This window comes from Vanacampus margaritifer, chromosome 10, assembly GCF_051991255.1.
Source record: "Vanacampus margaritifer isolate UIUO_Vmar chromosome 10, RoL_Vmar_1.0, whole genome shotgun sequence".
NCBI classification, from domain to species: Eukaryota; Metazoa; Chordata; class Actinopteri; order Syngnathiformes; family Syngnathidae; genus Vanacampus; species Vanacampus margaritifer.
The window spans coordinates 20,962,727-20,977,500 of NC_135441.1; the positions used below are offsets into that span (position 1 = coordinate 20,962,727).

At 41.3% G+C, this 14,774-nt stretch overlaps 1 protein-coding gene across 4 annotated transcripts in view; it reads right to left on the reverse strand.

Moving 5' to 3' along the window:
• Window positions 1–14,774, reverse strand: part of unc5a (unc-5 netrin receptor A) — a 186,524-nt gene that overhangs the window by 7,112 nt on the left and 164,638 nt on the right. For all 4 annotated transcript variants that reach the window (XM_077577805.1, XM_077577804.1, XM_077577803.1 and 1 more), the window contains 3 exons: window positions 5,636–5,785; window positions 2,157–2,321; window positions 1,903–2,081 (listed from right to left, as the gene is read on the reverse strand). In XM_077577805.1, the coding sequence (XP_077433931.1) occupies window positions 1,903–2,081; window positions 2,157–2,321; window positions 5,636–5,785 (494 nt within the window). The remainder of the gene's footprint in view (window positions 1–1,902; window positions 2,082–2,156; window positions 2,322–5,635; window positions 5,786–14,774) is intronic.

The window sequence follows — 14,774 nt, forward strand, 5'->3', positions numbered from 1 at the left end:
TGGGTTAAAGGGACCCAACAAATATAAATGAATAAGTAATAAAATAAATAACAACAATAAAAAAATATTAATAATGAAAATACAAAATACATATTTTAATAAATAATATAAATAATTAAATTAATAAGTTGATAAATTTGATGTATGTGCAATGCAAATGGCTCATTAAGCTATAGATTTTGGAATATTAAACATTCTGGGTCAAATCGACCCGTTTTAAGACAGAAAAAAGTAAATAAAAAATAAATATTTGTATGAACCATCTCATTGACAGACAATTAAAATAGTTGACTTTGACATATTTTTTCAGTGTAATGTTAAATGTTTATCGGAATGCTTTTGGAACATTAAACAACATAGCCCGGGTCAAATCGACCCATTTTAAAGTTAAGACTACAAATAGCAGCATTTCCTGATTAAACTTGTTAAAAATGGTTCATGTCACATATTTGCAATGAAAGCAATTAATAGTGTTTATTGGGCTGTTAAAAAAAAAAAAATGTTTTTATTACTCCTGGGTCAAATTGACCCAGGAACATTATAGCTGTTCCCGAGAAACTAACCATATTATCTTTGTAAAAACACAATATATTGCAATATGAAATCAGCGACGAGAAGCTGGTTGTTGTGGTCCCATCTTCAAGCCTAATTGAGAATTGATTCTGCTGAGCACAGATTGCTAATTAAAACTGTACTGCATCCATTCGCCGGGTGATTAATCGGCGCAAATAAAGTTGATCGGACAAATTAACTTGACCTATTTGGTTTCATTAAGCGGCCAGAAATTAAATTTGTGTAAAAGGGATCAATGGCTGCAACTGCTTTTCAACTACGCCAATTGTGTAAGTTTAAAAATAAGAGGAGGGTGGCAAGCTTGGCTGGGAGCCACAACCTTGCCAGATTTGCTGCCGAAGGATTGTTTCCATTTCTTCAGAAGGAGAATTTTGAACTGCCAGAGAAAAGCCGCACAAATTGCACAGATACGGAAAGATTTTCTATGTTATCCTGCTAGGTAAGGCTCTGTGAATAAAACATTTTTTGGGTGAAGGGCAAACTTAATTTCACAAAATTCTTGAAAAGTTGATCTGAATTGATGTCTGAAAGATGATTATTAAATGTTTATCAAATGTCTCTCACAATTCATTCACACCACAATAAAAATGACAAGCAGAAGAATTTGTATCTTCTTCAATTTCTTCTATGACTACTGCCCTGTGGCACCACACTGCCTCTGCAGGTCAGTCTTGGTATTACGCCCAACTATTGCTTTGGGGGAAGAGCCAAGGGATTTTCTATGATTTCTATTTCTTTTTTTTTCTCATCAAAATTTTTAAGAGCAGTAAGAACACACATTTCGGAGCCTTACAACTTTCGGTCAGTAAAAGACGAAAGGATTATAAATTTCATTAAGCTGTGTGTTTCAATAGCAAGTGGCTAATGTTAGCGAGGCACTTGCTTTGCTAACATTAGCTTTAGCCTTTGACACCAGTGTGTTATTAAATGATGCTGGTTTGTCAGAGTTGATTGCTAAGTTAGCAACCGTCTGCCACTAGCAGTATAGTAGTTTGCAGATAACAAGAAGAGCTATGCTATTTTTTTTATACCTGTAATATGTAATTGTAGTGTTTTGATTATTGTGTTCAATTAAACTTACAGTACATAATTACATGTTGGGGTGGAGGGTCCCATGACTGGGTTTGCCTTGAGCCTGCAAATGACTAGCTACACCATTTTGTGTTTTCACTTTTTTTTTTTTTTTTTTAATAAATGAATCGGTGAATAAAAGATTGACTGCTAAAGATGTTTGAAGTAGATCTAGTATAAAAGCGTCTGTGCTTGCTCCAATGTGCTTCCCCGATGAATGATCAGCTAACACTTTGTTCTCGCTCGCTCGCTCTTTACCTCTCAAGCTTGAGTCTTTGCGCCAGCATTCTCCAGTCGGCTCCGTTGGGACACGGGGCGTCCAGGCTGCTGCAGATCTTTTGCCTTATGAGGTATGGGATCTGAAAAGCGCTGGGCCCTGCGAGGGCGGTGGCGTTATTGTCCATTAACAGGAACTCGGAGTCCACGGCGCGGGTGTCCTGTTTGCGGCGACAAGCTTTCATGAAGAACTGCGACAGGAACCGGGGGGGGCAGGATGAGCTCCTCAATGTTACCTTGGCGATGTTGAAGTTGAGGCTGAAGCTCTGTCCTTCGCCCTCCACCTGCCACACGCACAGCTGGCAGGTGAGATCGCAGGTGCTGAGGCTGAGGCGCTCCAGAGTGAAGGTGCAGTGCAGGTACCGTTGGGAACCGTTCCAGATGTGGTAGAATGGGATCTCCTGCGCGTGATTCAAACAGCACAACACAACGTCTAAGCTAGCTTTAAAAACAAAGAACCCAAATAGGGTGAAAAAGGGACCCAACTTTTTGGCATATTCATTCAACCCAAAAGGTTTGGTCAAATAAATAACCCGCAAAATAAAACACATTTTTGGGGGGGTGGTGGGGGTTGCACAAAACACAAAACTGCTGGGTCAAAAATTGGACCGAGTTGACCCAAAATGGGTTATCCAGAAAGCTGGGTCAAATTGACCAAAATTAGTGAGTCGGTCCAAATTTGGGCCCAAATTGAGTTGTTTTTTACTTAGCAGATTTAAGGGTTAATAACCCAATTTTCGTGGTTGTTTTGTATAAACAAATTGGGTTGTTTTATTTAAAACGGTCGGTCCGATTTTTGACCCAAAAAGCAGTTTTGAGAACAAACAACTCAATTTTGGCTGTTGTTTTGTAGAAATCAACCCAATTTTGGGTTGTTTTGTGGGTTATTCACGTGACCCAACTTAAAAAAAATAAAAAGTTGGGTCAGTTGCTGTACTTTTCCGGTACTTGCATAACATGCAACCTTATACATTTTCAAATGACCACTTGGAATGTACAGCATTCCTAGGAAATCACAATGTCCCAACAGTGGTGAGCTGTTTTTAGAACAGACTCAGTCATACAGTCGTGGAAAATATGCTACCAGTAAGATTAGTCGCTCTACTAGTGCGCTGAATTGTCTTACTAGTGAGGACAAAGCGTGTACTAGTACATGGACGGAACCAGGATGTAAACGATAATCACTCTAAAAACAGTTGGGTCAAAAAGCTGACCCAACTTTTTGGGGTTATTCATTTCATCCAACTGACCTCCTCCATTTATTTTAAATTTGGCACAAAAAAAACCTTCATACTCAGGTTAATCCTTGATTAATAATTAATCGCTTGATCAAGAGTCGTCTCCCAAGACTTTCTCCTCTAGTGTATGCATGCAAAGTAAGTCCTTGCAACTGTCTAACAAAAAAAGGCAGCCGGGGTGTGTGCTTCCTGGAATGTATTCAAAGCTGATGATTCCGACATCTTTCTCTCTGTTGTTCCATATTCATGCCTCATCCGCATATCCCCAGAGATCACGGGGAATAAAAAGAATGAAAGAAAGATGGGGGGGGCGGGGCGGGGGGGGGGGGACAGGGCATACAAGCTGACTCCTTCAGCCTCCCTTTAACATCTGACAAGAAGTGTTTAAGAGCTGGGGCCGCAGTACATGAAAATGACCAACTAGGGGCACTGTTACCCAGGCGGACAGATGGCGCAGGAAGACAGGTGAAATACGCTCTTGTTGGGGCCCCCGGGGGGACTAAAGGCCTTTTTTTCCACCGCAGCGCTGTGAGGGAAGCACTTCCAAATAAGCGAGCTCAGTCCACAGCAAGATTTTGTACTGGGCGCAATTTTACCGCTGTGCTTGCTTGGCACAACCTGGCTTTCCTCTACAGGGACTTTTTGCGGCTCCAACCTGCAGCCAGAGCATTTGCGAGTCCGCTTTGAACTCCCCTCGCCTCGCCGGGCCGCGACGCACGTGGACGGCTCCCAGCATCCAAGTTGTGAGCTTCCAGATATTTATTTCCCATTCCATATTTCAAAGCTCCCTTTGAGGATGCAGCCGAGATAATCGATTGACTTGCAGCTCCGGGTTTGTGCGCTGACTGTGGACCAGTCAGTGGACAATAACGTGCACTCCAAGCTTCACACACCAAAAAGGTTCCATCAACTCAACGCTTAAATTGTGCACCATCATGCTTGAAAAGATCAACGAGGACAATGTAGAACCTGAGATTGAAAAAAAGTTTTACAAAGACACTTGATTTGTCTTTGATTATTTTCAGTTGAATATCTGAGCACAAACCACTCAGTTGTCTTTACTGTTTCTATATTCTTAATTTAATGTTTTAACAGGCTTGTTGTCTTGTGTGACAATTTTTGCTTTACAGCACTTTGTGTGCGCAGTGGTTGCTTTCAAAAAGCTCTATAAATAACCCAATTTGGGTCAAAAAGGGGCAGATTCACTACTCGAGTCAATTTGACCCAACTTTCTGGGTTGTTTTGCTCAAGAGTTTTTGTACAAAACTTGCTTTGAACAAAAAAATAAATAAATGTTTTGTATGAAACAACCCAGAAAGTTGGGTCCAACCGCTGACCCAGCAGTCATACTCTAAAAACAGTTAGGTCAGAAATAACTCAGTTTGGGTCAAATAGGGACCAACTAATTTATTATTATATGATTATTATTTGAGTTTTGTACAACCCATTTTTTAGGCTGTTTTTGACCAACAAAAAAATAAATAAGTTTTTGACCCAAAAAAAAAACACCCTAAAAAGGTTGGGTCAAATTGGTTCATTTTAAAACAGTTGAGCCAAAAACAACCCAAATTGGGCTAAAAAAGAAAGGCCTGACCAACAATTGAGATAGATTTGACTTTTTTTTTTTACGAAACAACCCAATTTTTTTTGTCAATACTCAAAATTTTGGGGGGATGTAGATAACAACCCAATGTTTTGTTCAAAATAAAACCCAATGTTGGGTTGAATTGGATCGGTCCAATTTTTTTACCTTTTTTTATTTATTTATTTAATTAAATTTTTTAAAGAATTTTTTTACCTAGCAGTTCATCCTCATTAGGGTTGCAACTTTCAAGTGAACTAGAGGCTGTCCCTGCTAATTTTGGACCCCCTGGGGAATGAAAATGCTGAATCCGAATGGAATGGGGTGGTATATTCCTTTCGTCAATCCGAACGAGCGTCATGTAAGCACTTCCTTCGGAACGGCGAGGCTGCGTCCGGCATGCGCACGCTCTGCCTTGACGTAAATGCATCATGACGTCATCGTTTCCACCCACTGAAATGGCGGCGTCTCCACAGAGCTTGTCTGCGAGGGGAGAACTTGCTTTTAAGTACTTAAGGAACTTATTATTATTGTTATTGAATTCAGCAGGAGTTCAAATTTCAGCCGCCAAACTAACCATTAAAACAATTCCATGCATTGCAGGGATGCTGCTTTATACTAATATCGTTTTATGTATGCATAAGTCCAGACAGACAAGTCGACTCTGAGCCCTCATTAACAATCACAACAGAGCTCTGACGAGCTTTTGTTGTTTATCTTTCATTTCTCTACAGAGATGTCAACACATTTATACAAGAATATTTATGAGATGACCTTGAAAGAACCAACAAACAGACTTCTATTAAATGTCCTTGCTCGTGCTGGGATCCCGAGAACCCACCAACCCCCCTCGCCCCTCCCCCCCTCGGTCCCACTGGGCCACCCCGATACCCACCTGGTAGCCGGCTAGCAGCTTGCTCCTCCAGTGGGCCTGGGGCATGTCATGGATGGACAGGCGCAGGTTGTGGTAGCTGTCTTTGAAGAGCAGGATGTGAGGCTCGTCAATCAGCCGACCCCCGAGCTGCCGCTCCATCTGCATCACCTCCTGATGGGCCAAAGATGAGAGTCAACATTTTCATTAATGCAGAGGACAAACAAAACAGTGAATCCCTCATTCCTCGTCAGGGATATGTTCGACACCGACGCGTGTTTCGAATGTGAAATGAATTTGAATTGTAATAATTACATTCAGAATAGCCTGTACTGTATTCTGAAACAAAACAAAACAACTGAACTACAGTAACTCGCTGTACACACCTGAAGCCTTCACTCTTAAAACTGCTGGGTTAAAAGTAACCCAAATTGGGTGAAATAGCTAACCCAGCGCTCGGTCCAAAAAGGGCCAAGCCAATGCTGGGTTATTCATACCCAGTTTATTCGGTTGAGGATTTGACCCATCACGTTGGGTCAATATTTAGATCCAACACGGGGTAAAAACTACCCATACTGATGAGTTAAAGCTAACAAGAAATTTGTTACCAATTTAGCTGTGGTTAAATATATTGATAATGTTAATTGTATTACCAACATTTTCAGAGAAGAAGAAAAACTTTCCCTTCATGGGTCGCCATAGCAAGTCACTCGCATGATATCTTTGGCACAGTTATTACACCAGATGCCCTTCCTAACCCAATTATGTGTCAAAAATGGACTGATCCTCTATTTGGCCCCATTTGACCCAACTTTGAGTCAAGAAATGGGTCTTTTAGTGTAAAACAACTCATAAATATTGGTCAGATCCTTTACTTGGGTCAACCCAGAAAGTTGGGTCAAATTGAAGCGGATCAGTCAATTTTTTTTGTATCCATAATTGGGTTATTTTTGACCCAACTGTTTTTAGAGTGTAATTGGCTTGGGACTGACCTTTGCAAGGAATTGGTGTAAGGTATAAATGGTACCCAAATGGACACTACAATCTAAAAACAGTTGGGTAAAACCCAACCCAAAATGTGTCAAAAAGGAACCGACCCAAATTTTTGTGTTAAATAACCCAGGTTAAATGAAAAAAAAACAAAAGTGGGTTTGAATAACCCGCAAAATTGGGTCAAATGAAAAAGAACCCGCAAAATTGGGTTGTTTGGTACAAAAAAACATGGGTCGGACTTTATGGGTTATGGATTTTTTTTTTTTTTACTTCAATCCCCAAGTCAGTGATTTTCATTTTCGTTTATTGAGAGCCCCATTAGGTACTGACACAGCTCAGGACCAAGTCTTCCTGGGATCTCTGCGGTGTTACCCACTAAGCCACATACATTTTCTAAAAAATGTTATATAAAATATATGAAAAATGAATGAAAAATGAAAAAAATAAAATAAAAATTCACCCAACTTCAGCCCACCCAAATTCAATCTTCAACCCAATAAGCTGGGTCAAAATAATTAACCCAACTTTGGGTAAAAGTAACCAATCTGCTCAAAATCGAATTACCCAGCGGTGGGTTAGGAAAACAACACAGCATTTTTCTTTTAAATTGTGTTTATAGTTTTGATATCACAGTACTATGTGACTAAAGCATACTGTACATAGTCTGGCAGACATCTTGTCGATGCGTTTCTACACGATATTCCCACAGGGACGCGCAGAAGCAAAGCGTGAGGAAAAGGCCGCATCACATCCTAACACGGAAAGATCGCAGCTCTGCATGCAACCGCAGCAGGCAACACCCACTTGTCTCCACAAAGCTTTAATGTCACCACAAGGTTGATACCCGCACCCCATACCCCCCCCCCCCATCTCAGCGTGTTTTCAGCTTGCAGCATTAGCATGCACTCGCGGCAGCCATGCAGCTACCTGGCCTGTGATGAAGCCAGCGTACAAGCCATTAGTCGATTGCTCATTGTTCCCGCATGGCGAATCATCTTAATTTCATTTTTGCTTGTGTGCCAGGAGACATTTGTAAAGACATGCTGAATATTTTAATCTCGGCGGGGCATCTTCATCCGTCCCAATGACCATCTGCAACGAGGTGATGAAATGCGCGACCTTTATGACTCATTCATCAGAGCCAGAAGCTTTGAAGTACCCAATACTTTTTAGATGACGTCAATGGATCCTATTAAGAGAAGTGAGCGGAACTCGGAAATTATGCATTTTATAATTGGCCTCGGTGTCTGGCAGCAGAGGACAAATGTGAAAGACATACACTCGCTCCCGAGTCACAACACAGTTAGGTACACCTGGACGAAAAGACAAAACAAGAAAAATCCAATTAATTAATTATAAAACGCCAATTAAGGCTGGCAATCGATTAAAGACATTACATCAGCATGTTGCCCCTCCTAATGTGTGTGAGTGTTTGCGAATGGAGCAAATGTTTTTTAGTCAGGGATGGCTACATTTGCTAAAGGATGCAGACGTTTGCAACCGTTTTGATTGGCCGCAAATATTTTTTTTCTTAACATTTGTGACAAGAAAAACTTGTAAAAGACTCCCAAAAAATGATTTTAAAGAATATATATTTAACTCATTCACTTCCAGCCATTTTCACTGAAGCAACCACCTTTGCTCCCGGCTGTTTTACTGGATTTTAACCGATTTTGCAAGGCCCACAGAATATTCTGTTCTATTTCAATAAAAAACATGGAACCTACCAAAAGAAAGACTAGAGTCTCTTCTTTCATCAGGAAAAAAATTGTATATTTGTATCTGTTTCCGTTTTGCAGCAATTAGCATTAGAATACAGCTAAGTTTCATCATTGTTCACAAACCTGTTGAAAACACTGGAGAAAAGAGCTTGTTGCAACATGGCCATGATCATACTCTGCTGCCACCTGCTGGACGTTTTTTGTGATAACTACCATTGCTTTAAGCGACCACTACATGTCAGAAGCTGCATCAAAGCCTTTTGTATGCTTTTGCGTAAAATAAAAAAAGCACAGAAAAACGTATAAAAACGTTTTTGGGATTGAAGGACAAAGTATAATTTTTTTTTTATATATATAATTTTGGGTTTGAATGAATTATAATATAGATTACACTATAGCATTTGTCCTTAAAATTGCATGAAATTAATGGCAACTTTCTATTCTTCTAATTTCTAGTTCCTGCCACAAGAGGGCGTCTAATGGCATGCAGTTGCAATATTGAGAGGGGGGGAAAAGAACACCTTACGGCAAATAGATCACTTTTCAACATTTTTCAGCCCTATTACGTACTTTTAGTTGCCCACTACTATGATGTCAGTAGCGACATCATTAAAGTACAGAATGGGATTCATTTCTCTGTGAGCAATTTGCTGCCCTCTTTCCCCACAACGACCTGGCCTCGTTCCGATCATAATCAGGAAGCTGTTAATTATATTTTGGGAAGGTCTACCTGCTTTCGTGATTGCGTGCGTGCTCTTCGTGAATAAGCGCTTTTCAGCTCACCGCCAGTGGGGAATTTCCGTGTTTGCTTTGTGCATTTCTAATTTCACTGTTTGCCTTGCGCTCAATCGTCTTGTTGACATGGATCGTCGTCCCCTCCGAGGATCTCCGCCAGGATATTTATTCCTCTGGCTCAAACACAAAAAATATACCGAGGACGCGCGTCGGTACGAACGCGACCAGCTGCAGGTATCCGCTTTAGCTGTACTACACTTTTTAATTAAAAAAAAAAAAGAGAAAAAAAAAAGATGTACTGCACTGAAAGAAGCTAGCGATGCCGCACGGATGCTAACAGATTACTCCGAGGTCTAATGGCTTAATAGCAGGGGGACAAAGTACTCCCCTCGGAATTAAAAGCCTTCCACTATTATGGGTCGTCCGCAGACAAAAGGCGTATTATGAGAGCTTGACGAGAAGTCTATTCAAGACACTTCTTAAGCACTATTATTTGTTGAACCCAATTAGCGTTGCAAATGGCGGCGTGCCGACTTTGATCAGGTCTCTGACCTATGCTAGGAGATCTATCGGCCCGTTAGCGGGAAAAGGAGGGCACGGAATGCCAATGACGGCGTTATCAACATCTTGCTAACGGGACGCGTACTAACTCACCTGTTTAACAAGCGCGTGATGCAGCTGATGCAGCAGGATTACGATCAAACAAGGGCCGCAACACGGCACTCTGAACCGTGAGCTCATTGAAGGACAGCGCACGCTTTTCCGTGTGACTCGCTGTGCCCTTGGCTTAAAACAACCCCGCTGGGCTCGTATGTTGTGCAGGATCCGGCATATGTTGTGGACGGAGAGAATAATGGCCCTCTTTACGCCCCATTATCCTGTTAACAAATGACACTGTGAGTGAGCTAATAAATGAGAAGCTAAATTTGACCAAAATCTGAATCTACAGGGGAGGGAACAATGCAAGGTTTTTGATTAGTTTATCAAATCAGGCATTCGTTTGGGCTGGACGATTATGGGAAAATATTTTGTGCCATGTCGCGTGGAAATGTGTTGATAAGACAAAAAAAAAGTCCTTGCATCTTAAAATAAAAATAATATAATAAAATAATAGAAACAAATACAGGCTGTTCTTGCACGTTTTGGCCTCTAAGGGGCAGTGTGGTGCAGTGCATGGATTAGGCGTACACACAATGAGAACAGAAGAAAGTCTAGACTATTAATAATAACTCGTTTTCACAGATTGGGAAGTATTTGTGCATTTGAGTAACGTTAACGTTAGAGCTGTGTGTATGCATTTCCACAACGTTTCACGCGTGAATATTCATTATATGAAGAAATATCAATCCCAAAGTCAACGCTAATTTCCAGTTAGCATTTGTTTGTGTAATTGTGTATTAGCTTGTTGGCGGATTGTTTTGATTTGTGTTTGCTAGTTACGTTAGTGATTTTTGTTTTTGTGTTGTGATCAATTGTATATGAAAAAGAAAGGAGAAAATTTGTTCCACAGCGTTTATGTGTGAATATTTGCTATTTGAACGAATATCAGTCGATGCTAATTTTCCGTTAGCATTTGAATGGGATCTTACATTGACCATAGCCTTAGCGCTAGCGATGGTTTAAAAATGAATGTCTTGTATTTAAATACACAATGTGTGTAATTCTTTTTGGTAAGTGTTTAGTTTTAGTTCTAGCTACTAGAATGTTATTATACAACTTAAATCACACTCAAGGACAGTAAAATCACAAAAACGACACGCTTGCTAGCAAGCAACATAGTGCATGTGGTGTACTTTCACAATGTGAGGAACTATGCCGTTCTACAGATGAATCGTTTTTCTTCGATGATAACATTTGAAAGATTTAAGGAAGTCACAATTAATCGCCCAGCCTTCGCATTAATCACAAAGGCCGAGCCAAACCGAGCGCCCGTTTTCTGAAGATAAGACGGACGGGGCTCAGTGAAGTCACCCTGACCCTGTACAAGTGTGGCAACATTAAGATGCATGAGATGGCCAACCGGTTCATATACCACAGGAGAAGCGCTGCTTTTGTTCTGACGGAATCGGAGATAGGGCCAGGCTGTGTGTGAGGACTGCGAATTTTTAGAATCCGACAGAGGCGAGACCACCCCCTGACATTCAATGAGGTTGGCTAAGGAGGGAGATGGAGTGAAAAGAGAAGAGAGACACAGGCGGCTTAACATTTGTGTCTCGGGGTCACCAGAGTGGCCAGCTTTAGCAGGAGAGATAACGGGATTACTGCAATCATGGCCGCAGTTTTCTATGACTTCAACCCCCACCCCCCTCATCCGCTTGGCTCGGACCAGAGCCGGGACCGAGATGGACTGGGGCCTGCCTCCGTCGGGGAACAAGAGACACTCATACAGCTAATCTCTTCAGGCTGCTGCTGACAGAAAGAGGTTAGCGGCTGCGGCAAACTCGCTCCGGAAAGGCCCACTCTAAACAAATCAAGGCGATATATATACACGAAGGATTAAAATATTGCACTCTCCTCGCAGCAGAGCACTTTTAAATGTTGTTCATATTGTGCGCAATAAAGTGATTAACCTAACAAACTCAGACGGATTAGAAGCAGCGTTTGATCAGTTCGTTAGCCGAGCTTCTACATCAGACACGGGGCGTCAAATAGTCAAGCTTTCAACTTTAAATCCCGACTCCTCGCCGTGATCCATTTTCATCGTTTTTTCGCGGCAAATGTATTTGTTGCTACAGAAGAAGAAAGAAAAAAAAAAAAAGCCTGACAACTCGGGCTCCCATAAATCAGCGTGTTTGTCAGCGGGATGTGACAGGCTTTTCCTCTCATCAGTCTGAGCTCCAGTGGCCGAGCACGCCACAGTCAACTGACTAATAACTGCAAATACAAGCGACTTGTCTGCTCGCTTATAAATGTTCTGCTGGCGAGGAGTCGTGCGTTCCGCCTGATGAATCGCAGCGAGCGCCAACACGAAATGATTACGTGAACAACAATATGGCAGCTGCTCTTTTTTTTTGAACTTCTTGCTGATAGTTTTCGACGGACGAAATCTGAATCTCACACGGGTCTCACTTATTAGCGCTCAAGCTAGCATGTAAATGATTGCTAAAGAGAAAACGGAGGGCAAACTGTGTACAAAAGGACGTTGAACCGCCAGTTGAGGACTTCTGTTCACCCCCCATTATACAGCGGAGCTTACATTTTTTATGATCTAAAGACAATAAGCAAAGCGCATTAAACTCATTACATGAATATTGATTCAAGTGTAAATTTTGGCCACCAACACAAAAGAGAGTTTGCGCAAATATCTTACTATGGGAGAACACATTCAGATTTGTTAAGTAGGGTTAATATTTAGAAAGCTCAATGTGAGTGTGTAAGCCGGTTATATTATGGAACATAAAGCTTAACGGTATGGTTTAATGTGAATAAACATCTAGGGAACACTAGCATAGTGTTTTTAAGATGTAATTCATTTTTATGTTTCTCCAATTACTCCATTGACAACAAAACTGGCTTATTACGCAACGTTTGCAAATATGACCCGTAGGGCTGCATGCGACTGCACCACATAACATGGCAGTCGTCCAGTTAACAATGCTGCCCAAAGTGCCTCCACGTGGAGGATTTTACAATTCATTAAAGTGCTTTGGGTGACGCAAACATACTGGATAGCTCAACTTGGGGTGTTCCAGACCACTTTTTTTTTTTCCCAGACCAATACCACAAAAATAATATACAAAATAAATAAATAATAAAAAAATCATTTTTAGTACTACCGTCACTCAAAAACATATTTATACTTTTTTTTTTTTTTAAATTTATGCTAGCGCATACAGAAGGCTTTGATGCAGCCTCTGACCTGAAGACGTCGCTTAAAGCAATGGTAGTTATTACAAAAATGGGCCAGCAGGTGGCAGCAGAGTATAACTTTTTGATTATAACCTTTTATTCTTATACAGCAACAGAAACCAAACCAAAAAAAACAATCCTTAGGTCATCTATTTTTGATGACTTTCAAGGTCAAAGATGACTGTTTATAACTCCACTCCTGTGGGTAAAGTGCCACCTGCCAGTTTGGATGACCACGCCCCCCACTTGGCCCCAATACAAGTAGACAATAAAAATGTACATCATGTTTTAAATCATTAGACAGTTTTTTTGCTCGGCAACTTGTTTATTTATTTTGTTTCCTTCCCAACAATAGCTGTCAGGCTGTAAAACATCAGAGCTAAATATAAAAAAAAAAAAAGCAGGTGGCTGTTTAATTAGAAGCTAGTAGCGCTTGGGTAGGAGGCGCACTGCAGGCGTTCGACGAGTGGTGGGATGGCTCGACATCAGTGCTGCTCTCCCACTGGGCCAGCGGGGATCGGCAGAGTGCACGCTGAGGGCAGGGCCCAAACGCCACTCGCGCCTCCTCTGCTGCCGTGCCAGCCTTGGCCGGCTGGGCCCATCAAGAGCGGGGACGTGCATTAAATATTAACGGAATTGGTCTCGGCAGAGCCTTGCTAACATACGCCGCGCATCAGTTGGAAATGTCACCGCTTCCCCAGAGACCCTCTTAGAATCAAAGACAATAACATTGCTTCTAATCTGCTGTAATTGGCAGATAAGAGATTGCATAGTGCCGGCATGTATGTTATGTATGGATGTGTTTACGGAGGCACTGATTCAGCCATGTCAGGGCAGCCAGTGATGAGACTAGCGAGGAAATGTCAGTCTCTCTTTTCATTCTCTTGCTCTTTTGTAGCAGCCCCCCCCCCCCCCCGAACAAGGATGAAACTTTGATTATTTGTCGTTCTCTTTTTTTATCACCGTGAATCGCCATGAATAACCATAAATCACAGTGCTTTCTGTAAGAGCTGAAAGATATTTCAAGCCTGCAAACAATAATCAAAACCGTGTACATGTGCAAACAGAAGTGCTAATAAACAAATATCAAACAAAATGTACCTTATGTTACGGAGCCCCTCTGGTGCCAGGGTATGATTTTGTTTTGTTTTGCTAATCTGTTCCCACAGTTTAGTAATCTGTTCCCACAGTTTAGTAATCTGTTCCGACAGTTTGGTAATCTGTTCCGGCAGTTTGGTAATCTGTTCCGACAGTTTGGTAATCTGTACCCACAGTTTACTAATCTGTACCCACAGTTTAGTAATCTGTACCCACAGTTTAGTAATCTGTACCCACAGTTTGGTAATCTGTTCCGACAGTTTGGTAATCTGTTCCGACAGTTTAGTAATCTGTTCCCACAGTTAAGTAATCTGTACCCACAGTTTAGCACGTCAATAAGAAACAAAGAAGACTCGAAATAGATTAGTAATCTATGGGTATGTGGGTACAGATAAGAAGATTTTTTTTTTCATACCGTGGCAAAAGAGGGGCTCCGTATTTTGCCTTATCAGAGGGGTTACCAATACAAAATAGGACATTCCTCGACGCTGCGTGACAAACTTTTCCAGTGGATTTATGCTATTAAGGTACCTTAAGTACAAACAGCACTTAACCCAGAAGTGAGTCTTCAAAAGTGCTAGCCCTAAAACCGTAAGTGACGATTTACAATGCAAATTTCAAAATAAAAAACATTCAATATTCTGGTACAAAAATATATATAATTATGGTTATTTACACTCTTCCTGCCACCGCAGCGGGAAAAGCAGAGCGTCTCGTTTTCGGATTTTCTCATCTGCCATCGCGCGTACGTGCTGTTTAACAACTGG